General features: G+C 37.6%; 1 protein-coding gene across 3 annotated transcripts in view; it reads right to left on the minus strand.

Moving 5' to 3' along the window:
* The window catches only part of ACSS3 (acyl-CoA synthetase short chain family member 3), a 162,199-nt gene that overhangs the window by 62,633 nt on the left and 71,936 nt on the right, over window positions 1-27,630 (minus strand). For all 3 annotated transcript variants that reach the window (XM_046013287.1, XM_046013286.1, XM_046013288.1), the window contains exon 8: window positions 10,029-10,180. In XM_046013287.1, coding sequence (XP_045869243.1) covers window positions 10,029-10,180 — 152 coding nt within the window. The remainder of the gene's footprint in view (window positions 1-10,028; window positions 10,181-27,630) is intronic.

Genomic DNA, 27,630 nt, shown 5'->3' on the forward strand with positions numbered 1-27,630 from the left:
TGATTTAGAAAAATGTCAAAGTAGTATAGATAATTCCTTTCCCTAAATGTACTAGAAACTACCAATCTATTTTTTTATTAAAATTCCTCAAACTGCCCCAAAGTTACTACTGTTATCAATTACAAACTCCCAATTATGTAACATTAATGAACATTACCATACTGTATACAAGGATTGAGGAACAGAATATGACTAATGAAAAAGTTAAGTCTTACAGTAAATACTTAATCAAATATTATTTGACTCTCAATTCCTCATAGTAAGCAAAACCATTCTATGTTATGTGATATTTTTATAACCAAGATGATTACTACAAGAAAAAAAATGTTAGTATAACTCTATAACTTAAAGATGAATTACAAAATAATTTAAAGATAAATTCATATCTAAGGGCATAAATGATCTTATTTTTTAGAAGACATTTTGTGGCTTGCAAAAAAAAACAGCATCACTTAACAGTTACGTTTCTCATTAATGACTTTGCCTTTATTTTATTAATATGAAGAGATAAATGCCCCATATCAAAAAAAATTAAGTAATTTCTCATTAAAAATATATTTTATAAAGGGGCACCTGGGTGGCTCGGTCAGTTAAGTAACTGACCCTTGATTTTTGGCTCAGGGGCTCAGGACAGATCTCAGGGTCATGGGATCCAGCCTTGCATCTGGCTCTGCACTCAGTTCTTGGTGTCTACTTGAGATTTTCTCTCTTCCACTGCCCTCCCCCCTGCTTACAATCTTTATCTCTAAATAAATAAATAAAATCTTTAAAGAAAAGTTTGTAAGTGTTACAAATTAACCATTCTTTTGTAGTAATTTGGATTCTGGAGGATAAATTTATCTAAGTTAATTATGTAGGTCTTCTATCTGCACCATACAATATGGTATCTCCTAGCTATATGTGGCTACTTAAAATTTAAATTAGTTAAAATTTAAAAAAAATAAAAATATCAATGTCATGGTAGGATTATCCCCTTGTCAAGAGCTCAACAGTCACATGTGGCTAGTACCTACCATATGGCAGAACTAAGTTTGACGGGACAGTGCTGTCCTGGATTATGATAGACTTATAAATACATGGGTAATGTTCTGATGATAGTGACACATGGGAAGACGAATTTACTTCCAACCATATAATACTAAAAACTTAAATAAAATTATAACATACAATATCCAGAGTAGGGAAAAACACAGTGGAGGGGATTAATGGGAATGAAGTCTGGACACCTTTCCCCAATTCTATAAAAAACTGAGCAGAATTCAAGACTCAAATGAAGCTGAAAATTAAGCCAAGAGAAACAGAAAAACAGTAATATTTTCAAATTAATTTTAGTCTCAAATAAAAAGGAAGCTGCACAGAAATGGATAAAAAGCTAAAGATAAATTCTGATGAAGAATTTTCAGGTAATAAGTTGGGAACAGAAGAAAACCAAAATGAGTCTTTCTTTCAAGCTCCATAAACTACCAAACAAGTGAAAATGACTCTTCACTTGTGCCAAAAGAAGTTGAATAAAAATAGATTATTTCAGCAATGCCTCATCAACTCCTAGTTCGCTGAACATCATTACTTGTTGGCACCAGTGTCCCTGAGGTTATCTCCATTTTCCTTCATTCTATTTTCCTCCATTTGCTCCCCACCAGAATTCACTTTTAAAATGTAAAGCCACTAGCGTTAGTGTTACACATGCATTTGTCACTCTGTCAAGGATCTACTAGCATTTTGTCCACCAATCTCTCCTTCAAGCACAACCAGGAAAGCTAGACAGAATGTAAAGATAGAAACATCTCTTTAAGGTATCAGAGGTATATGAAGTTAATGAGCCTTGGAAGCATTAATGTCCCAAAGAAAAAAAAAGTACAGAGATGTCTGACATCGACTTGCTGCTTTTCCCCCTTTAGTATATATGCCAAAGCAAACAGTGCTTGCAAAACCGAGAAATGGGACAAAAATTGTGTCTGAGAGGCTTAGAAAATGAATAGCAATTCCTGCTATCACGATCTCCTGGAAGAGGAAAACTGGAACTCCAGACCCGCAGTGGGAAGGGGTGGGATATAAAACACCTCAGGGTTTCAGAAGGAGTGCCTGAAGATTTACATCCAAACAATAGAGATAAACTGGAAAGAAAATAGCTTTCTCAGATACTGAAGTCTAGCTTCAAGTGAGCTAAATCCCTACTTGCACCGAAGGTATCTTCCCTTATGCTAACTGTGCACCAAAATAAGAATTACTCCGTGGGACCTTAACAACTCCAGAGTGTCAAAGTAACACACAATGATCTATGAAGATAGAAGGCTATATGACCAACATACAAAGGAAAAAAGAGACATCAAAAAAAGAATCACAGGGGCGCCTGGGTGGCTCAGTGGGTTAAGCCACTGCCTTCGGCTCAGGTCATGATCTCAGGGTCCTGGGATCGAGTCCCACATCGGGCTCTCTGCTCAGAGGAGAGCCTGCTTCCCTTCCTCTCTCTCTGTCTGCCTCTCTTGTGATTTCTCTCTGTCAAATAAATAAAAAAAATCTAAAAAAAAAAAAAAATCACAGAGAAAATCAGATATTCTTGTTATTAGACACAGACTTCATAATAACTCTGAATATGTCCATGAAACATTTGTATAATATCAGCCAATAACTGGTAATTATAAGAATCAAATAAATATCTTTGAACTAAAAGATACAAAAATATAAACTTAGAAACTAAAAGTTTAGACACAACTGAAAAGAGGATTAAAAACCCAAAATATAAGTTAAAAGAGAATAACCAAACTGCCATTGAAAAACATAAAGGAGAAAAAAACCAGAGTCTCTGAGACATAGGTAATATGGTAAAAAGTTCTAACATGTGTCATTAAAGTATCAATGTCTAAGAAGGGAAAATTAGATAGAAGCAATATTTGAAGGGATAATGGATAAAAGTTTCTAAAAATAATAAAAGCTGTCAGGTCACAAATTTTAGAAGCAGTTTGAATCAAAAGAAATTGAATCCATAATTTATGGGGGGCTGGGTAAAATAGATAAAGAGGATCAAGTGTTCACTTAACATGACGAACACTGAGAAATGTACAGAACTGTTGAATCACCTATGTTGTCCACCAGAACCTAATAAAACACTGTATGTTAAGTATACTTCGATAGAAAAAATAAAAAATAAAATTTCTTAAGATAAATCTAAGAAAAGATATATCTTTCACACAATAAGCAAAAGAGCATTAATAAGCTAAAATAAAAATAAAATAAAATAATCTCTGAATAAATTAAGAGATAGCTAGGATTATGAACTGGAAGTCTCAATATTAACATGTCAGTTTTGATCACATCCATCTGTAAACTCAAAGTAATCTCAAAATTCTACTTGTGTGTGTGAGAGTGTGTGTGTGCGTGTGTGCATGTAAACTGATAGGCTAATACTAAAACATATATGGAAATACAACGGGCCAAGATCAAAGAGTGAAGAACAAATGGATGTACTGTTATTACTACTACTACTGCGTATCAAGACGTGTGATAAATCTATAGCGACAAAGACAACGGCAGAGCAGCACAAACAGAGGCAATTCGGCCAATCCGTGAAATAGAATTGAAACAAGAAAAAAAAAAGAATTTGTGGACACTTTATGACAAAAGCAGTATATAGAGTAGTGGGAAAGATGACCATTTAAATGAATGGAACTTGATTACCTGGATATATATAAGAGGAAAAATGAACCTTGAACCCTCACCTCATTGTATATGCACAAATCAAACCAGGTAGATTATATGAAACGTAAAACAATAAAGCTTCTAGAAAATGACACAGAGGAATAACTTCCGACCCTCAAATAGGAAAAATGTGTTAAGTAGGATTTTAAAAAGCATGAACCAGGGGCGCCTGGGTAGCTCAGTGGGTTAAAGCCTCTACCTTCGGCTCAGGTCATGATCTCAGGGTCCTGGGATCGAGCCCCGCATTGGGCTCTCTGCTCAGCAAGGAGTCTGCTTCCCCCTCTCTCTCTGCCTGCCTCTCTGCCTACTCATGATCTCTCTCTCTGTGTCAAATAAGTAAATAAAATCTTAAAAAAAAAAAAAAGCAAGAACCATACAGAAAAAAAAATTGATGAAAAGGTACATCTCTTTATCAAAAGTCACCACTAAGTAAAAGAGAAATTGAAATCAGGAGGTGAAGATTATTTGTAATATATATAGGGAAAAAAGAACTTGGATCAAAAGAATATGGAAAGTCCTACACATCAATAAGAAAAAGAAAATTAAAATGTGCCAAAGATTTGGATAGACATTTCACAAAACAGAATCTTCAAATGGCCAATGAAATACGAAAAAGCAGTTAGCTTTAAAATACAGTAAGTGAGAGATTTAGTATCTTTCTATCTTGTATAAATTATTAAAATTTTACTTCACTTCTTCAATAATGGCTTTAAATTATTTACATTTCTGCTTCAAGTACCATGGTAATAATTGCAACTAAGTTTTAAAAAAGATTCAATAACGAAAGCTGGATGTTTGATTGCTCATCTGCAATCCGTCATAAACCCAAAGACAGCCAGCATCTGGTCATTGTCACTCTGAGACTCAGACATATTTGGAGCAGTGAGTCAGATGTAGAATATCTCTGAAAGCTTTTGAAATAGAAGGGTTGATGACATTAGCACATAAGGGGCGCCTGGGTGGCTCAGTGGGTTAAGCCTCTGGCTTGGGCTCAGGACTTGATCTCAGGACCCCGGGATCAAGCCCCACATCAGGCTCTCTGCTCAGCGGGGAGCCTGCTTCTCTCTCTCTCACTCTGCCTGCCTCTCTGCCTACTTCTGATTTCTCTCTCTCTGTCAAATAAATAAATAAAATCTTTTAAAAAATGAGCACATGGGTGCCTGGGTGGCTCAGTGGATTAGGCCTCTGCCTTCCGCTCACGTCATGGTCTCAGGATCCTGGGGTCAAGCCCTGCATCGGGCTCTCTGCTCGGCCGAAGCCTGCTTCCTCCTCTCTCTCTGCCTGCCTCTCTGCCTGCTTGTGATCTCTGTCTGTCAAATAAAGAAATTTAAAAAAAATTTTTTTGAACAAATAAATAAAAATTTTAAAATGAGCACATAAACAAAATGGGAAGAACTTTTCATGAGATTTTTAACTTCCCTGAGAAACAGACCAAGAGTAGTGATAATATAATGGACTTATTATGTGCAAACCACCCAGTTTTATGCATATTTCCTAGTTTTATCATTCTGTCATATTTATTCACTTAGAAAATAAAATATTATTGACCCAATTGAATTCTCTCCAAACACTACTTAAATCTCATTTCTCTTCACCATCCCACTGGCCACCTGGCCTCAGAGGTAACCAGCATTGCTCAGATGTTTTCATTCCCATGCATTTTTTTTTTTTTACCTGTTTGCATATACATAAACAAGACAATATGGTTTTTGCAATTCTTCAAATTCCTCTTACCATATGTAAGAGAAACACAATCAATTTCACTTGCTTTTTATACTCAGCATTATTCTTTTGACATTTATCCACGCTAATACCTGAAGGTCTGGTTGATTTCCACTTCTAAATATCCTGGTGAATTAATACAAAATAGTATGTAATTTATTTACCATTGTGCTTATACTATACATGTAATTGCTTATATTTTGCTTTGTTTTGAAACAAACTTGTTAACAATGTTCAAGTACATGGTTTGTTGTTCACATTTTTGAGATTCTCATTCTCATCCCTCCATATCAATAAGGGTTTGGTCACAAGGCATATTTTTATTTAAAATTTTTATTTATTTATTTTACAGAGAGAAAGAGATCACAAGTAGGCAGAGCAGCAGGTAGAGAGACAGAGGAAAGCAGGCTCCCTGCTAAGCAGAGAGCACGATGCAGGGCTCGATCCCAGGATCCTGGAATCACGACCTGAGCCAAAGGCAGAGGCTTAACCCACTGAGCCACCCAGGCGCCCTCGTCATGGGGCATATTAAGTGCGTGGAGCATCTGGTATTACTAGACAGCTTCACTTCGCACTCTCCATAGTAGTGTAAAAACCATTCCACTGCTTCACAACCTGCAAGCAAGCATCACTGTTTGATATTTTAACTTTTGCCTGTATGATGGGAGTAAATTGTTCTCTCTCTGTTTATTAGTGAGATTAAAGATCTTCCAGTGTTCTAGACTACCCTAGTCTTCTCCATGAACTGACCGTCCATATCCTTTGACCATTTGTCTATTGGATTGTGTGTTTTCTTACTGATTTGTAGTTCTTTCTATTTTCTGTACACTGAATGTTTAATGGTTATATATGTTGCAAATATCTTCTCTGGGTGAATAATTGATCATTTAAGTTTGTTTATTCTTTTGGTGGGCAATTGATTATTCCTTTTAGTGCACTAAATGTCATCAATATTTTCCTTAATGATTTGTGATTTACACTTTAAATGGTCATTTCCTATTAAAATATATGAAAATATTTATCCATTTTCTCCTGAAGGTATTAATTCTTTGCTTGACAATTTTAGGGCCTTGAATCCAGATGATATTTATTTTTTGTAGAGTACATGGTAAGGAACACATTTTTCCTCTATATACAGCCAGTTGTTCTAATACCAATTTCCTTAAGGGTCTCTCCCTCTTCCACTTATTTGTTAAGCTACCTCCTCTGTAAATCAGGTTTCCATAGCAATGGGATCCTTTATTCAACTTCATTAGTGTGTTTGTTGATCCCTGCTCCTGTACCAGTGTCTTGAGTAGAAGAAAAAGAGGTTCTCTGTTGTTATTTTTATCTCATGCTCCCTCTCTTACTTTCACCTTCTCTGTCTAATAGGTTTGCGGGGGATGAAGTGATGCCGTGTCACAGTGATGGTCCAGAATTGTTATTAACACACAGTGATACTCAGGATATCAGAGATCCTATTCTAGGACAGCAGGTGGGCAGTTTAATTCTAGGACAGCAGGTGGGCAGTTTAATTCTCCAAATGCTGGGCTGCTCTCTGTCTCATTCAGACCTCTAGACCAAAGCTTGCTCTCAGTCCCAGTCCAGAAAACACACTCTCACCATCATTAGCAAGCTCTTGTCGTATGTGAGGTGTCACGCCCCACTGCATGGTCAAGTCATGAGTCGGCTCTGACACCACAATGAGAACACTCTACAGCCAACGTGTGCTTGGACACCTAGCAAGCCTCTAGCTTCAGCCCTGTGTCCTACTTTGCACATTGATTCTATTTCCAATCCGCAGACACGTTGACTTTATTTTTGAGCTCATCTCTGGTGCTCTGGTTTTTCCTTTTTGTATTCTCTCATTATTACGCAACTGGAAAAAGGGGCTGCATCAGAGTGTTAGGGACTGTGATACCCTGGATGGAAGTAGCAGAACTGAATTTTTCTAACTTGATTAAGACTGAACTAGCAGATCATGGGAAAATGATGATGATAACTACTACACTTATATTCTGGAAGGAGGAGGTAGGGAATGCAGAAGGAGGCGAGCAAAAGGAACACAGAGGCTGTGCAACTTTCTTGAGGTCACACAGCTGGTAAGTGGCAGACTTGAACCCAATGTGTCTAACTCCAGAGCAAGAATCTTAACTACAGCACCCAGTATGGCCTCGTCCCAACTTTGCTGCAGGGTGGCTCTAGAATCCTGGCATGTCACTTCACCTCTTCGTGACCACATCTTCTCAGTTGTAAAATGAGATGATTACAGTGGATGACCTCTAATCTGTGCTTCTGACTTCTAACTGACGATCATAAAATGAATTTATAGTTCTGCTTAGCTCCCTATTTCAGAATACCCTCTGAAATTTGCTTTGGGAGTGAAAAATCTTTGGCAAATCTCCAAATTTATTTTAAAACAATCTTTAATGAGGTATGTAACTCATCTGAAAAACACAATTTCATCATTGGAAATGTCCTGTCAGAGAAGAGAGAACGCAAGCTCTGCAGATAAACCGTGAGCCTGCCATTATAACCATTATAACACCTGGTGAATGTCAGTTCACTAAGTATGAAATATCTTGAATAGAACTATAAAACGAAAGGTATGGTTGCATGAAAAGACCTGAGTTCTGGTGTTAATTGTGTCTCCAACCCAAATTCAACTTTTTGGGGCTTTGATTTCCTTGTTTTTAAAATTTAAAATTTCCTTGTTTTAAAAATTTTTTAAATGAAGCCCCTTCTAACATCCCTTTAGTTCACAAGTGAGAATCCATTACAGAAGTTCACTGAAGGTATTATCTGAATAGGCTAAAAATATACAAGAAGTAAAAGCTGCTTTTATCCCATGAATGACAAAAATGCTTGGATCAAGTTAGTTTCTTAGTATCCCTCTCATACGAATATGTCTGGGGGAAGGATGTGGGCCCTTGTCAGATGGCCTGAGTTAGTTTCTTTCTCAAGAGTTTCTTAAATTTTCCAGTCCTAATACTGCCCATCTGTAAAATGAGGATAATCAATTCCTACTTAGGGTGATAACTGAATGAGAGGCACTTAGACCTCTAGAGCACGTAGTAATTAGTAAATGTTTGTATTTATTAACAGTAGTGATTTGAACAGCTGAAGGTGTACATCGTTAAATATCTATTTGAAAATATGTGCAAACTTTGATGAGTAACTTGGGTTCCTAAAGACAGAAGGGCATTATCAGAGGGAACTTACTGCAATTTCTCTTACACTAAAATCTCATATTCCATATTAGTATTAGTTTGGTGCAAAAAAGTGATGGTTTCATAGGCATCCAATACTAGTGTCTGCTTTTATGCTAGTACAATTAGAAAAGGCTTCTGCCTTCACAATAACAGAGAACGTCTAAAACCCATGTACAAATGGGAAAAGAAGATGATGTCGCAAATAAGAGACCTTCCTTGGCTTGCAAGTCACACACAACTTCACAACCCTGCAGTCAGAATGCATTTGCTAGGAAAGAGTGCAAAGAACTACATTCACAGTTTCTTCAAAATTCCCTGGAACTGTCTAAGCCATGGAGACTGTCCACAACCTAAGAGGTTATTAACAAAAATCTACTTTTCTATCCTTTAGGCTGAAATGGAGGAAATAAAATTGAAATGTAGTAAACGAAGGGACAAAGTGAGGGTGAGTAGAAATACTGTCATGGAAGGTTCACTTTATGAACACTTCTTTTTTAATGAATGTATTCTTTAGATTATGGGTAAACTTTTATGTAAATCCAGATCTAACGTTTCCTAAAACAAAAAAAAAATAGAAGGACAAGAACCAAAAAAAAAATCACTGATAGCCCAAACTGAAGGCTTCTTGCTTCCACTTGCTATCAGGGTAGGATATCTATTTTAACTCCTTCTTTGGGTAACAACATAAAATTCATAATACTTGGCATTTAAGTTAAAAAAAATTCAAAACAATAACTCAAACCCATTTTTTGACTTGAAGAAATTACAAACCCTTCTTTTAGCTGATGATAGCAGGGACCAATTTCAAAGAGGTTTAAAAAGAGTTGATGCTGGAATCTGCCTTGAAGATACAAATTGCTATAATTATCTTTGAATATACATATCATTAAACTGAAATGGATGTCAATAAACCAGCAAAAAATATTTAAACTATTCAGAGCATATTAGTACAAAACAACAGAAAAACAATTTCCTCCACTCTTTCAACAACACTAACTTGGACTATAATTTTCATATTTTATCTGTATATATGAAATCAAATAATATTTTCCTTCTATTTACATCATAATTCTATTTTCAAAAGACAGACAGATACTATTATATATGTATAAATGTATTTTAAGTCATCCTCAGCATTTTACTTTAAGGAAAATATGAGCACCGTGGTTTCAAAAGGAGAAATATTTTGGTAAGAACTGAACTGAAATAAACACAATCTGGTATTAAAAAATAGTCATAGTATAGCTAAAATTCTAACGAATTCAAAAGCTATGTTTAGAACAGTCATTCTTAATAACATCCAGAGTTTTCTGGCTCTTTCCAGAGACGTATTAGAGTGCCAAAAAATATATATAATGTTCAGTTATTCATTCTGATTGCAGCTTTTAATGTAATTTGCCCTGTGCATCCCAAGTTCACCTTGTCAATGAGTACTGCCTCCCCAAGGCTGCCCCAGGGTCCTGTTGACGGATGGCTCTAATTGCAGTCGGCGCTGTAAACAAGGCAGCTACTCCATGCTCTGCGAGCACGCGGAAATAAGCACCAGCATCTGGTGTTCCCACAGGCTTCCCCTACAATGAGATTCATTTAAAATGTCACTGGGTAAAATGTCTCATATTTCACTGACAGTTCAATACTTACACATTTAACACAGCAGTATTAATAAGATGGGGAGCTCAACAAATCTTGGTTTTAAAATATCCCCATGTTCTATCATAAATAAAACAAACCAAATGCCCAGGCTTCAGAGAGGCCATTTACTCCATTACGTCATCCTGAAAGCTTTTCAAACTGCAATTGTTCCTTTCTTGAGTTTTGAAAGATAAAGGACAGGAAATATAGATCACATTCAAATTAATAACCCAAAACATTCTTCTGTTAGCCAAGAAATTAAATACATTGTTTAGGGGGATTGACTAAATGACATATATGATTGCTATGAATTTCTAACGTTAACACTCTTTTTCATAATACTTTTAAAAGTGACAATAGTGGGTTACGCGGTGGACTCCTGATTTCGGCTCAGGTCATGATCTCAGGGTCGTGAGATAGGGCCCCACATCTGGCTCCCTACTCAGACCGGTCTGCAGGACAGTCCCTCTTGCTCTTCTCTCTGTCCCTCCCTCCAGTTCACACACTCTCTTTAAAAATATATAAATAAAATCTTAAAAAAAAAAAAGAAGTGACTATAATAATTCTCAAAGTGTTTGGGAAGAGAAAAAGATATGGAATCACAGGGATTTCTGAACAATGACTTTTCCAATTAAATGCCTCACTCCAAGGAAAGCAATTTCTGTGACTTAAAAAAAATTGAGTAAGATATCCACAAATGTATCTTTTCTATAGCCTCAAAATGGCATTTAACAAAGTCAGTGGAAAACTCATGAATAAAAATCTAAAAATTTTTATAGAATATGTAATCAAAATGACACAAAGCATTTTTTTTTTTTTTTTTTTTTTTGCCTTTTTTAAGAGTGAGAGAGCACACTGTGGGGAGGAGCAGAGGGAGAGAGAGAAAGGGGGAATCCCAAACAGGCTCCATGCTCAGCACAGAGCCAGATGTGGGGGGTTGGATCTCACAACCCTGAGAGATCATGACTTAAGCCCAAATCAAGAGGCGGTGCTTAACTGACTGAGCCAGCCAGGCACCCCCCCAAAGCATTTTTTTTTTTTTTAAGATTTTATTTATTTGACAGACAGAGATCACAAGTAGGCAGAGAGACAGGCAGAGAGAGAGGAGGAAGCAGGTTCCCCGCAGAGCAGAGAACCCGATGTGGGGCTCGATCCCAGGACCCTGAGATCATGACTTGAGCCGAAGGCAGAGGCTTTAACCCACTGAGCCACCCAGGCGCCCCAAGCATTTTTTTTAAAAGATTTTATTTATTTATTTGACAGAGAGAAATCACAAGTAGGCAGAGAGGCAGGCAGAGAGAGAAGGGGAACCAGGCTTCCCGCCGAGCAGAGAGCCCAATGCAGGGCTCGATCCCAGGACCCTGAGATCATGACCTGAGCCGAAGGCAGAGGCTTAACCCACTGAGCTACCCAGGCGTCCCCCAAAGCATCTTTTAATAGACTTTTCTGGGAAATGGAAAATGAACATAGCATACATAAATCAGTGATTCTACAAAAATCTATGTTGGCCCAACTATAGCCCCTTATTTCTCAATCCATTCTCAACACTGCTACTTCTTCCTCTGATCCTAAAGCAAGGTGCCTGGAATGTTGATATGTTATGTGAAAAAAATACATATGACCACACACACACACACACACACATTTCAGAAGCAAATCCTTTTGGGGGGGGTTGGGATAAAAAAAGGAAAACAGGTTTCTGATTTTCAACGATTTCTTGAAGACTTAAAAGTGTTAAAGAACATCAGGAATTCCCAAAAGATAGTTACTATATGTAATCTTTCCTAAACTCTGTCCACACACCCTATATGCACATTTCATGGATCGTATAATCTGGAAAACACACTTGGGAAACACTGATATGGTAAAAAGAGGAAAGAAGTTGCTAGTAGTAAACTGAGACCTCTCCCCCAACAGAGACTAATAAATGAACGGATGATAAGAAGAGGCCAGCCACAGTATTCATGAATTCCAATTCACTATCTGCATCTACTTGGATCTTGGATAGGGTGTTATCAGTTTGTGTTTTCTTTTTTTTTAAATGGTTACCCTCAATAGTCTTTAATGTAAGTATATATATATATTTTTTTAATTTTTTTTCCATTTTATTTATTTTTTCAGCGTAACAGTATTCATTGTTTTTGCACAACACCCAGTGCTCCATGCAAAACGTGCCCTCCCCATTACCCACCACCTGTTCCCCCAACCTCCCACCCCTGACCCTTCAAAACCCTCAGGTTGTTTTTCAGAGTCCATAGTCTCTTATGGTTCACCTCCCCTTCCAATTTTTTTTTTTTAATAAACATATAATGTATTTTTATCCCCAGGGGTACAGGTCTGTGAATCGCCAGGTTTACACACTTCACAGCACTCACGATAGCACATACCCTCCCCAATGTCCATAGCCCCCCTCCCCCTCTCCCAATCCCACCTCCCCCCAGCAACCCCCAGTTTGTTTTGTGAGATTAAGAGTCATTTATGGTTTGTCTCCCTCCCAATCCCATCTTGTTTCATTTATTCTTCTCCTATCCCCCTAACCCCCCATTTGCTTAATATCTCTTTCTTATATTCTGTTGCTTTTTCTCTTGCTCTTTTAAAACCAAAGTATTTATTGCAACAAGAAATTCATTTTTATTAACACAACTATCCCAAAGCACTTAATTTCAATTTATTCCCTTACCACCTCATACAGGTCAACATGTTAATATAGTATAAAAAGCTGTCAGATATAATCTGGCAACTCATATACATAACTCGACTCACAAATTTTGAAGCTTGAGCACATCCGTCTAAAATGAACCAGCAGGTTTATTCTTTTGAACCCAGTGAGGTGAAAATTTGACTTTTACTTTTTCGATCTGTCTTGGGCACTGTTCAGGCCCTGGTGTATGAGATTTTGACTTCAGAAACTTGATCTCACCCACATAAAGATGATTTATTAACTGACTTTATACAATTGACTTTCCCTGTCTATGCTGCCATTTTCTTGCCTACTAAATAAAAATAAATCACTTTTCCAATATTTCCTCGATAAGCTAAAAGCACTGAGATAATATTTTAAAGTAGTTTGACCTCCACTGAAGAAAGATATTTTATAGCCAATTGGAATTGAATTCCACTAAATTGATTTTAGTGTCATGGGACAAAGATAATATACTCAAAAAAGGGTGATATTAGTGTCATAACAAAATGTTACACCATGATTACCTACATAGAGGACACAATTTGATGTATTTTACAATGCCTTCAATTAATTATGTCTAATGATAATGGCAGCTTAAACACTAGGAATATTAGTTAAAAACCCTACCATATCTCTTTATAAATAATAATTAGTATTATAATTCTGACCCACACCAAATACATTTTCATCAATAGTCCATTTATTGAGCATAAAAATCATGATAACATAGCATTCCTTATTGGACACTGAAGGAAGTGATGCATATAATCTCACAATATTCGTTTGTAAGTTAGCTGAACTCAAAAGGTTCAGATTTTTGCATTTTACTGCCCATTCCCACAGAATTTTTTGATGCTATGATATGTTTCACTGTTTTAGAATTTAGTGACTCAAAGGCTTATTGGTTTATTGAACACTGTTCTCCCCTGCTGTCCTATAAGCACACAAGCTTGTGTACATATATGTACATGTGTATGCACACAGGCAATACAATTCCTTTACAGTATTTTTTAAAAATAATAACACACTAACCACACTAAGCTGCCTGGAGAAAATGACCCTGATTCCAGAACTTGCATATTCAGTGAGAAGCAACAGCCAAACACTATTCAACAGAAAAGTAGGAAGATTCTAAAACTCCGGGGATTTTTAACAAACATACACACCAAAAGCAGTAATGTGGCTAAAAGGTAACAATAACTTAAAAACTGTGAAAAACTCAAATTGATGTCATTACTGTTTGCTTTTATTCCCTTCCCCCAAACTAATGGCTAAAGTGTCCATTGCTACCCAGAAATCAAAAGCAAAAAGCAATCTCTCCAGTGGTAAAGCAGAGATTCTAAGCCTACGGCTGTTAGAAATAATGAATTTTTAACATCAGAGATTTACAAAACATCAACAGCTAATATTTATAATGTGGTTAGTGATGGTACAAAGCATAGAAACCAAGATAGATAAATACCTGAAGATTAAGGTGCGCATACAATTCTCTACCACTTACGATTCAATGTGTTCATAGGAATCAAAGACGATAGACTGTGAATTGGAAAACCAACAGATGTCTCAGCTTCTCACATAATCCCTACTGAGGTTCAGGGTCAGCACTGGAAAGTAGTGAAAGACAGTCCCTTACCAAGACAAAGACAAGCTTAAACACTAGAGTTAGATCTTTGAGAAAAAAAAAATCATTTTCTTTATTAATCCTATGATTTCAGTTTATCCAAATGCTTGGTGTCAAAGCTACTTGTAGTTTCTCGGACTTTGACATAAAAATTTCCAAGTTAGCTGAGGTTCTTGCCTCTTTTTGTGGCAGGATTAGAAATACATCTGGTCTCTTTGAACACTACTTCCGAGAATATCACCGAAGGCATGTTTGTACTGCCGTTTTAAGGTGAAGGCAGCAACATCCCTTATAGACTAGTTCTGAATTTAATTTCAGCAGACAGGAGCAGCAGTACCAGCCTGTTTATTTTGGAAATGGGATGACATCGGCAATAGCATTTGTTAAATCTCTACTACATGCCTCGTGTCTTTACCAAAGGATGAAAGTTTGGGCATGCAACATCTAAACTTGAGACTTGTTAAAACATAAGCAGTTCCCCAGGATATAATATTTAGCAAAAGAAAAGCAAAATGCAGAATAATCTGCATATCATTTGGATGATGCCATGTGTATGAAAATAAAGCAGGGGGGATTTCTTATGTAAGAATACAAAAGATACAGAAAATTGCTTCCAAGTCAGAGAAATTGAAGAGCTGGGAACAGAGGACAGTGAGATTTGCACCCTTTACCCTTTCGTGTGTTTTGAAATATGAACCAAATGAGTGTACAACCTCTTTGGAAAATGGGCTTTTTCTTCTGTAAAGTCCCTCTCTCAATAACTCACATTATCTTGTTCCAATCTCGAAAACATTACTGCCGCTTTAAACCCCAATGAGAGAACTGCTCTATGCCTTAAGACCTTCAGGTCTAGGATTTTGTTACTATAGCAGATTCTCTTTTAAGGAGTAAAAAGTTGCTTATAAATACAATCGATAACTAAGAATTTATATCGACTCACTTCATAGATTATTTTCTAGAGATCTCCCATAATTTCATGGGCCTCACCTGTGGGGATATGCTGCTACCTTGCTTTCCTTTATCTATCCATACCGCTATCTAATTTGACTCAATCCTTTGATTGTCAACCCTAAATGTAGATTAGAATTGCATGGGGTGCTTTATTTTATTTTATTTTATTTCAAAGTTCTTATTTATTTATTTGAGAAAGAGAAAAAGCATGAGCAAGGGGCAGGAAGGGACACAGAAGGAGGGAGAAGCAGACTACCAGTTTGGCAAGCAGCCGGACATGGGGCTCGATCCCAAGACCCTGGGATCAAGACCTGAGCTGAAGGCAGATGCTAAACCAACTAAACCATCCACATGCCCCGCTCGGGATGCTTCTGAAAGGTATCAGTGTCTGTTTCCCACTCCGAGAGATTCTGATATAATTGGCCTAAGTTGAGCCTGTATTGTACGTTTCACGGGTACCCTAAATAATTCTAATCTGCAGCCTGGGTTGAAAACCATAGTCCTTAGATATTAGGCATTACCTGAGGTTAGGCAATACCACCTGCCTCGTTACCCTAGAGGATGAGCCTGGAGCTCAACATTAGTCTTTTCCCACCTGTTATAAATAAATGAGCCAATCCAAGCATTAATAAAAAATATATATATACGGATAACTGAAATCTGACTATAGGGGGCCCTTCACTGAGAAAATAATTGGGAAGAACTGCCTCATTCTTTATGTCTTGCTCTATAAACTAGACTCCAGTCTGTACATATATATTCTGATTTATAGGACCTAGCACCCTGAACACAATTATCCTTTCTCCACGGTGGGGAAGAACAGCCCCAGGCCAGCTGCTGATCCTGTGTTGCTAGAGCCTTCTGGAAGCTAAGTTTCAGTGTTGATGGTTTTGTTTGGTTGTATCAAAGCTTGAAAGGATTTTACCTTAATCTTTTAGATGAAGGGTTTTTAACCGGACTTCAGGGAAGTTTATGAGTATTCTGATCTTTTTAATGTGTATACATTCATCTTCCTAGGGAGATAAGTCAATCTGATCGGATTCTAAAAAAGGAGTCCATAGCCAAGGTTTCTAGGCATGAGAGCCTCCCCAACATAGAAACCTCCTCAAAGATTTTCTGTCTGGATCTTGGAAACAGTGTGGCACCCACACTGGTAAGGAAGAAATACAACTGCCACTATTCGCAGATGATATGACACTATACAGACTCCATCATAAAACTACTACTAGTAGTAAATGAATTCAGTAAGGTTGTAGGGTACAAAAATAATACCCAGGTATCGGTGGCATTTCTATACATTAATAATGAAGTAGCAGAAAGGGAAATTAAGAAAACCACTCCATTCACAATTGCACCAAAAAGAATAAAATACCTAGGGATGAACTTAACCAAAGAGGTAAAAGACCTGTGCTTTGGAAACCATAAAACACTGGTGAAAAAATGGAAGATGACATGATTCACACTTTAAATATCTTACCGTTTTGTCCACTGTACCTCAATAAAGCTAAATTCAAAAAAGAGAGAGAGCTATCCCTTCTGGCTTGGTTCTTCCCCTGTCCTCTCCCGGATCGCTGAGAGAGTAGACCATATGGGGCCTTATGATGAGGCTACCCTCCAATGAATAAGCCATTGTTTCCGCCCGGGTCATAAGAGTCCATCTGTCCCACTAAAAAAGATGCTTACCTCTGAAAGTATGAATGCCAAGTAAATGAAGCAGAGCGTTGGAATTGGTAATTCTGCTGAGCTAATGAGGGCCTCTGACATATTTACCACTCTCAGCAGTCACAGAGAGCATGTATCACTACGGTAGCTGGTAGCTCGTGGCTTCATGCAGGAGAGCGCTCACCTCTGATTTCCACCACGCTGAGGAGCCATCACTGCTAACCGTACTCAGAGACAAACTCGGGCTTTCCTTACTCAGAGTAAGTAGTTACACTTTGCTATAGGCAGAGAAATTAAACGGTTTCTTGCTTTTATTACACTAGCAGATTTCTGCCCAGGAAGTAAAGTGTGGCTATTCTGTATGTACGCTGCAATTCAACCTGAGGTTGTACAAAGCCTGACCACTCCACACCATCCAATAATTTACCTAAAATTACCTCCAAACATCCTCATATTTCCCCCATGTTCAAAAACAAAACAAATACAGACCCCCTATGGCATTGCTGACCAATGACACCTTACTTGCAAAAACTCTCTTCGGTTGTTGTCCTCCCAGACCTCCTCCTGAAGCAGCTGGCCCTGCCCTGTTCTGGAAAGCCCCCTTCCACTTCACGATACCATCTTTCTGATTCTCCCACTGCCTTGTTAATTTTTCCCTCACAGTTTTTACAGCTTTTCTTTTATAATCTTTATCTCTCTGTACCTTAATGACCTCAGGGACTTAAATTATGACCTCTTCCACATCCTCTAATTCTGAAAGTTCTTCTGAGTTTCGAACTTCACCTTCCTGATACCATACAAACGTCCGAGAAGCAGCTTGAAAATTGACGCTACCAAAACTAAAAATACTCTTTCCCCCTCCACAAGTAGGAATGACCACAGTTCAGGTGGTAACCACCATTGTCCTCGCTGAAGACACCAGAGCTATTCTCTACCTCCTACTGGGCTCTATCTTACGATATCACCTGATACCCTAAATCCTGCCCTTTCCTTAAAGGTCACTGATACCCTGCTTCCAGCCACTAGCTGGCACTATTTGGTAATTTCCCAATTGTTCATCTCTAAATTACGGGTAGAGAGCCAGAGAACTTTGTTTCAAATCCCAACTCTGTCACTAGTGGGCCATTGGTAAAGTTACTTAATGTCTCTAATCTTCAGTCTCTACAGCTGTAAATAGGGACTCAAAATATTTATCCCATGGGTGTATAAGAGAAATAGTTATCTATCACCCAACACCCAATCAATAGGAGCTATGATTACTACAGGAACTGCTTCACCCACAGAGTTTTCCCAGTCTACTCTAATCCTAAACTTCCCCTCAGACACTAGTAGACAGATTTTGATCCAGGGTGGAATCCAAACTGCCACTTACCAGCTATGTAACCTAAGTCAGCTTGTTTAATATATTTGATCCTTATTTAGTTTGATCATCAGAAAATTGCACCAAAACAGGTACAAGAGTCTTTACCACAGGCAATGGCTCAATGTAATCTCTTTTTTTTTTTTTAAGATTTTTATTTATTTATTTGACAGACAGAGATCACAAGCAGGCAGAGAGGCAGAGAGAGAGAGAGAGGAGGAAGCAGGCTCCCTGCTGAGCAGAGAGCCCGATGCGGGGCTCGATCCCAGGACCCTGGGATCATGACCTGAGCCGAAAGCAGAGGCTTTAACCCACTGAGCCACCCAGGCGCCCCTCAATGTAACTTCTGAAGAAAGTTTCGTATCTTCTACACCATGTAAGAAAGTTCTCAGTCAGGAGGTGTTTTGGTTTGTTTCCTTTCTGTCCTTCACATTCATCTTAGTTCTTTGACTATCTTGTCTGTGTTCAGGACCAGGAGTGTATCTGATATTTATTCTGTTTCCTTATCGACCCCGAGAAAATATTGAGCTCAAAACAGGCACCAGTAAACACTGTTGATGGACCCACGACAGGAGCTGCACTTGCTTGCTCCAACGTAAAACATGGCACACAGAGAGAAAAATAAACTCAGAAATAAATATCTTTGAACAACTAGTCATGTGAGGAATCTAAAAGATGCTGGCATCAGCTTTGTAATCTTTTCCGATTGAGAAGATCAAATTATATAGCCTGAATCAGAGTAATAACTGTGTCATCATTTTTCTCCTTCGGTACATACATAAAAGTACATTGCTGTTATACTAGATTAAAAAGAAAAAAAGAAGGAAATCATTTTCCATTAGCTAAGAGGGGGAGAAGACTCTGATGTGTGCCTTTGACCGCACTACTTAGCAACATCATGGCTACTAGCCTTCAAATGAAGCAACATATCTCTGAGCTTGAAAGAAGCAAATCTCTGTCCTTAAAAAAATGGATCATCAAATTCGAGAAAACCAGTTAACATGGGAAATGCAAAATTTTTGCAAAAAGAAGATAACTCTATACATGTAAGCAATAATTATATTTTTTTTTTAGATTTTTATTTATTTATTTATTTGACAGAGAGAGATCACAAGTAGACAGAGAGGCAGGCAGAGAGAGAAGCAGGCTCCCTGCTGAGCAGAGAGCCCGATGCGGGACTCGATCCCAGGACCCTGAGATCATGACCTGAGCCGAAGGCAGCGGCTCAACCCACTGAGCCACCCAGGCGCCCCAATAATTACATTTTTAAAACAAAACCCTGAAGGGGATAAGAATTCAGAAGGTCCATGTGTGGAAAATACATCACAGGATGTCTTCATGGAGACAGCAGGTCCAGTGCATAAAGAAGCAGGTGGTATGGGGGCGCCTGGGTGGCTCAGTGGGTTAAAGCCTCTGCCTTCGGCTCAGGTCATGATCCCAGGGTCCTGGAATCGAGCCCCGCATCGGGTTCTCTGCTCAGCAGAGAGCCTGCTTCCTCCTCTCTCTCTCTGCCTGCCTCTCTGCCTACTTGAAATCTCTGTCTGTCAAATAAATAAATAAAATCTTAAAAAAAAAAAAATTAAAAAAAAAAAAAGAAGCAGGTGGTATGTGCCCTGAAGGTACCTGTGGATGGTCTGAAGAGTGTTCAATACAAAAATAATTTGAAATTCATTAAAGTAGTATCCTCAATATTCTCAAACTTTAAGACTTTCAAACCAGAAAATGTTTTGATCCATGTATACAAAGTGATTATAATGATGTCGAAAATATGTGTATGTAGTCATATTTTACCAATTATACATAAATATTGTGATATATTTTTTAAGATTTTATTTATTTGAGAGAGAGAGAGAGAGAACGCACATGCATGAGAAGGGGGAGGGTCAGAGGGAGAAGCAGACTCCCTGCCGAGCACGGAGCCCAATGCAGGACTCAATGCCAGGAATCCAGGATGGTGACCTGAGCCGAGAGCAGTTGCTTAACCGACTGAGTCACCCAAGTGCCCGATATATTGTGATATATTTTTGAGTCTTTCAAAGTAATTCCATATACATTATTTTATCTGATTCCTATGCAAAAAAGGAAAGTGTAGAGCTCATCTTCACACTAATCATTAGAATAGATAAAGGGTACCTAAACTCCTCCTTCAGGAAAAGAGAATTCAATGACAGATTATCAAGCTGAATATTCTGAAGTCTTTTAAAGATATACACAGCTTATAAACTAGTAATGATAAAGCCCATCAAAAAATAGAAATGAAAGTTTATACATGTTTGGATAATGGTGAGCCATGAAATGTACTGATTTATTCCCACATGAAAGGCTTCACAGCCACTCTTATTTCACTCACCAGTTCTACTCTGAGAGGACAGATCCTTGAGGGGACAGATCACTGGGTTATTGTCCATATATGCTACTCATTCTGTTAGGATCAACACATCCCGGTGCATGGATTCCTTTGCCTGGCTCTTAGAAGAGAATTAACGTGCTCCAAAGGGAGCTGCCGTTAGTGCTCTGATGACTGCTGCAGAGTTACCAGACTCTGAAGGAAGAAATGTGGAGTATTTGAAAATTCAAAAATTCAAGCATTATTTTGGCTGGATTGCATCAGAATGAATGGTTGGTGTTTATACTGTAGAATTTTATTCTGGGAAAGAATAAATCCGAATGTTTGGATAATAACAGCAGCTTATTATATCCTGGCAACTATTCTAAGGGCTTTTCATGATTAACCATTTTAATGATACATAAGAAAAGTACTGTTAATATTGATATTTTACAGATGAGGAAACTGAGGTTGAGAGCAGTTAAGCAACTCATCTGAGGTCAAACAATTAATAGGTAAAAATTTTAGGAATCATTCTATGGGAGTCTTTTTTTTTTTTTTAAGATTTTATTTATTTATTTGACAGACAGAGATCACAAGTAGGCAGAGAGCAAGAGAGAGAGAGGAGGAAGCAGGCTCCCTGCTCAGCAGAGATCCCGATTCGGGTCTCGATTCCAGGACCCTGGGATCATAACCTGAGTCGAAGGCAGAGGCTTTAACCCACTGAGCCACCCAGGTGCCCATTCTATGGGAGTCTTAATCTGCTGTGCTTCCTCTCAAACATGAAAATTTTTCAATAATTTAGAACAAAACTTTCAGTAAATGCATTTCAAGAGTCTGCATCTTTCTAGGACAATAAATTGAAAGGCATTCCAGAATTAAAAGTTAAAACACATTACCAAATAATATATTTATTCCAGGAAAAGACATAATTGGTTTGGAAAAGAGTCACCAAAGTACAGAATGGGGAGAACATGCGTCAATCTTCTAGTTTTAATAACGAAGAAATGGATTCCCACAGAGGTGGAATTAATTTACTCAAGGTCATATAGGAAGATAAAAGCAAAACAAAATAAATAGCATGGATATTCTGACCATGTTCCTATATCACATTCAGAATCTTAAATCCTCTACTTCTAACTAATTCATCATCTGAGAAGGTGGAATGTACTACATATCTTCAAAGTTAATTGCTGAATTATTAAGAGAGCCATCTGTCCTGGTTTATCTAGTGAGCGTACGTTAAGAGTTTACTGACGTGGCTTGCTGCTTTAAGGTATACAACTTGTGAAAAGCAAACAAGTGTAAAATGAGAGCAAGCTTTCACTCCTTGAGGATCTCCAAAGAGACTGTTACTACGTAGACATGACAACTGCCCTATCAGGATCAAGTACATCAACTAGTTTATGACTTAACGCCAAGTTAAATTGAAGGTGACCAATAACAAACATTCCATTCTAGGTAATAACTTAGCTAAAGAAGAGTAAGCAGCTTTCTTTCTTTCTTTTTTTTAAATTTAAGGTAAAACACGTTTTAGTATATTTTGGTATATTTTGTATATTTTTATATACAAGCAGCTTTATCTAATTTTCTTCAGATTTACTGACATATAATTGACAAATAAAAATTGTATGTATTTAATATGTACAACTTGGGTGTTTTGATACATGTATATACACTGTGAAATAATCAACACAATCAAGCTAATTAATATATTTATCATCTTACATAGTTAAGATTTTCTTTCTCTTTTGTGTGTGTGTGTTTGTGCGTGTTTGTGGGAGAATACTTGCAATCTATCCTCTTAGCAAATTTGAAGCATACAATATAGTATTTTAAACTAAATTAGTCATGTTGCTGTATATTAGATCTCCAGAACTTTTTCATCTTGAATAACTGAAACTTTGTACACGTTGGTCGACATCTTTCTACGCAATAGCAAAGAAACATACATTCTTCTCAAGGGCATTTAAAACATTCTTTAGCCTAGATCACATGTTAGGCCACAGAACAAGTCTTAGCAAATTTAAGAAAAGAGAAGTCATTCCAAGTATCTTTTCTGACCACGATGGAATGAAACTACGAATCAATAGTAAGAAAAACACTAAAATTCATAAATATGTGGAAACAATACACTCTTGAGCAAACATTGGGTCAATAAGGAAATCAAAAGAAAATTTGAGAAGTATCTCAAGACAAATAAAAATGAAAACACAACATACCAAAACTTAGGGGATGCAAAAGTGACACAAAGACATGAAGTTTATAGCAATCAATCCTGACATGAAAAAAGAGAGAAAGATCTCAAAGGTACTAACTTTACATCTCAAGGAACTAGATAAAGAACAACTAAGGCCAAAGTTTGCAGAAACAAGGAAATAATAAAGACTAGAGAAGAAACAAATCACATAGTTAATAAAAACAATAGAAAACATAACAACTAAGAGTTGTTTGAGAAGATAAAAATTGAACAATCTTTAGGTGTACTCACTAGGAAGAGCGAAGACTCGAATCAGAAAGAGCAGATCCTGTAATGGGCACTTCGGAAATAAAAAGGCTCAGGAAGAACTATAATGGGGAGATGTTTGTCAAGTTAGTTGATTTCTTGCTTAGCCACACTGCTGTCATTACAGAAGCCTGGGTTCCACTGCATCACGTAACTGAAATGTGTGCACAAGATACACATTGTCCAGGGGCGCCTGGGTGGCTGAGTGGGTTAAAGCCTCTGCCTTCAGCTCAAGTCATGATCCCAGGGTGCTGGGATCGAGCCCCACATCAGGCTGTCTGCTTGGCAGGGAGCCTGCTTCCCTTCCTCTCTCTCTGCCTGCCTTTCTGCCTCCTTGTGATCTCTGTCTGTAAAATAAATAAATAAAATCTTAAAAAAAAAAAAAAGATACACATTGTCCATTAGTATCCAAGCAAAGACAAGAATAAAGAGGGCCCAGCCAGCTTTCTTTACCTTGAGAAGAAATGTTGGGTTTTGATTCTGCAGATGAACAGGCTTTTTGTAAAAGGGGACAAATACAAAACAGAAGAAAGAAGCCAGAAAGCATCTCTGAGTATAACCATCATTTACCAACACATACACATACCAGATACACACATACCAGGTTGCTAAATTTGTTTCTACCTTCAGGTTCCTAGATTAAAGTGTTGCTTGTTTCATTTCTTCTCTGACAACACTGCTGTACCAAGTATGTCCCGGTCTGTACGTTATTGGGCTTAGGTCTGTTGGAACCAGCTCCATTAATAAAGTAAACTTCCAAAAAGGCACTGCTTATTTTCTTCCTCTCAAAAATAAGGGCTGAATTGTTCCGAATTGGTTTACATATTTTAACTGGTCAGTCTAAACTGGCTTCTAGAGCTGCATACTTCAAATGCATCCAATTCAATGAATAACGGTAAATCTTTGCTTATTAAAAAAAGATAACCTATTATTTAAGTTGTTCATGAAATTCTCTGGTAAAGATAACTAGAATTACATAGTCCTTCATAATAGAAAACAGTCTTGACTTACAAAATCAAGTTGTTGGGTTTTTTTTTTTTTTCTGATCTTCATCCAGGCATTTATTTAACAAATATTTATTAGAACCAAACACATGTCAAGAGCAAAGCTAAGGACACTTATTACCTATTACACGCATATTCCAGGTTTTTGTGTATTTCTCAACTGGCATTGGACCAAAATTCAAGAGACATAATGCTTATGTCATAAATGACTATATGTGAGATATATGTATTAATGCATATATGTATGTGTGTGTGTGTGTGTGTGTATATATATATATATATATATATATCTTAAAGATTTTATTTATTTGAGAGAGAGAGAAAGAGAAGCAGACTCCCCAGTGAGCAGGAAGCCCAATGCGGGGCTCAATCCCAGGGCCCAGCAATCATGACCCTAGTCAGAGCCAGATGCCTAACCAACTGAGCCACCCAGGTGCCTCTATACTTTAAAAAAAAAAAAGAAAGAAAGAAAAGAAAGAGGCTAGTAGCTGAGAATTGATGGTGAGAAAACACTAAGATAATCTATTTATTCTCAGACTTGAGAGCAGACAGGGGCAAACAAGCAAATCAAAGGGGCCTACAAACTAACATGAAACAGGATCTGGGACCCAAGCCAGTGGGGGAAGCCTAAGGCGCTAATGAGAGAGGACAAGATTTGATGTAGTCAGAGAGATCAAGGAGGGCTTCCATGAGGAGGAGACACTTGAGCTGAGGAAAATATTTCAGGCAACAAATGGGCAAATTCCTATAGCAGGAAAGAGCATTATAAAACTTCGGGAAAACAGGAGCAGGCTGTGTCTTAGAAGGGAAGAGAGAAATCCAACAACCTTCAAGGGTTGAGAAGCCAAGAGTGATTAGCACTGAAAATGCCCATTAGCATTTGGAAAAATAGAGATATCCAGGGAAATTATCAAAAGCTGCTATAATGGGATGATGGCGACAGATGCCAACGGGGGAGGACTGTGGAGGAAGGCAAGCCTTCCAAGATGAAGAAAGTGTTCTAACTGCAAGGGGATAAGGGAATTGAGAATTTGTGTGGAATTTGTTGTTGTTGTTGTTGTTTGTTTTAATGAAAGCAACAGAAATGTGTTACAAATTTGGTAACTACTGGGAAGCTAAAGCCAAAGCAGAAAACCAGGATTTCCAATGTTTCCGCCCTGCACATGCACAGATATGTGTCCTCCACGGCAGAAACGAAAATCGTATTTTCCACTTGGGGAGTTCATGTTGGAACACACATTGTTTCAGATGGGTGACTCTTAACATATTCAGAAGTTAAACTGATTTTCCAACTTAGAGATAGCCATTTTTGAGTTTTTCAGCCAATGTAGTTATAGGTATGTATCAAATTCCAGAATATTAAAAAAAATGATCTTTGCTGAGAAAAAGGATTCATTCATTATTCATTCATAAAGTATCATGAACCACTTACATGCATAAGAGATATGTTTTATGAACTCTAGATGACTTGGGCACATAATGAACTAGTACTTCAGAACATCAATTTTTGTTAAATCAAAATTCATCATTATATAAGAATATCATCTACTCACCAATTCACTACCTTATAGTTCTGAAATGCTGTAACTCATTAAAAATGAAAATAGGGCACCTGGGTGGCTCAGTGAGTTATAGCCTCTGCCTTTGGCTCAGGTCATGATCCCAGGGTCCTGGGATCCAGCCCTGCATCAGGCTCTCTGCTCAGCAGGGAGCCTGCTTCCCTTCCTCTCTCTCTGCCTGCCTCTCTGCCTACTTGTGATCTCTGTCTGTCAAATAAATAAATAAAATCTTTTTTTAAAAAATAAATAAATAAAAATGAAAATAAAACTTTGAACATACTGAGCTGTATATGACTTTCTCTTTAGAAAAGGTCCATAGTGATCTGTTATATTATTCTATTCACTATGAAAAGAATGTATTTTTAATTTTTAATGGGAGATTTTAACTTCCTAAATAAAAAAAAAACACTTAGACTAAAATAAAATAAGATTAATTTGATAATGCACCTAAAATTGGGGGACAAAGGGGGATAATCATTTTGTGGAGGTTAATAAATGTTTTTTTCACTTGCTGGACAAGTTAGAACTCATTTTCAGTTTTAGTTTTGTTTTAATTAATCGAGCAAGTAAGTTTTTTCTCTGTATTGTGCAGCTCAAGTTGTCAATTAATCCCCTGAGAAATGGTTCATTTACACAATAAATTTTACCTACCACCTGGAAGGCACTGTGCAAAGCACAGGGTGGGGGTGGGGGGGTTACAGAAATGACAAACATCTCCTGTCTTCAGAGTTTCCAGTATCACAGCACTGAATCTGCAAGGTCAGAGAAATCGAGACGGTATAACAGAAGCACAGAGAACACCTCCATTGGGCTGAGGAAAAGCAAAGGAAATACCAGAGAGGAGATATTTAACTTGATCCCTTAAGAAAAAGGACCACTTTGCAACATGATGAGAAAAGTGGAATTTTGCTAGGAGGAATAACTCAATCACTGTCAGATCTGCTCATATAAATGCCCGTATTATAGGATTTTTAAGTGGAAAGCTGAGTCAGAGGCCAGGAATCAGAGATAAGACGTGAAACAGTCAAAAGTAGATGACGATCCATCACTTGTATCAGGCAAATGAGTTTGAATTATGTTTTTTAAGAGACAAGAGTTCTTTGAAGGCTTATTTTTTAATTTTTGAATTAAACTTTTTATATGAGATAACTGCAGATTCACATGCAAATAGACCATGCACCCTTCACCCAGTATTCTGCGGTGCTAACAGCTTGCAAAACTGTAGGTGACCATCACAGTCGGGATATTGGTATAGTCAAGACAGTTCCACTCCGTAAGGAGCCCTCATGATGCCCTTCGGAGTCACAGGTGTCCATTGTTAGTATACAGAATTACAGTTCATATCTGTGTGCTCTTCTTGTACCTGGAGACCTCATTGAACTCACTTGTTAATTATGACTTTTTTAGATGTTCTATAATTTTCTACATAGATAATCACGCAGCCTCAAAAAGAAACATTTTTTTTCTTCCTTCCTAAAATGTTTTTCTGGGGGCACCTGGGTGGCTCAGTGGGTTAAAATGTTTTTCTGTTTCCAGGACTACACTGAATAGAGGGAGAGAGTGAGCCTCCTTGCCTTGGTCCAGACACAAGAAGTATTAAGCCTTTTATCATTAAGAACTGGCCATTGGCCATTCCTTTAGGCGAGGACTACGGGGACAAATTCGCTGAAGTTTTTCTTCATCTTGAGAATGTCCTTATTACTTCTTTATTCTCAAA

This window comes from Meles meles, chromosome 7 (genome assembly GCF_922984935.1).
Source record: "Meles meles chromosome 7, mMelMel3.1 paternal haplotype, whole genome shotgun sequence".
NCBI lineage: Eukaryota > Metazoa > Chordata > Mammalia > Carnivora > Mustelidae > Meles > Meles meles.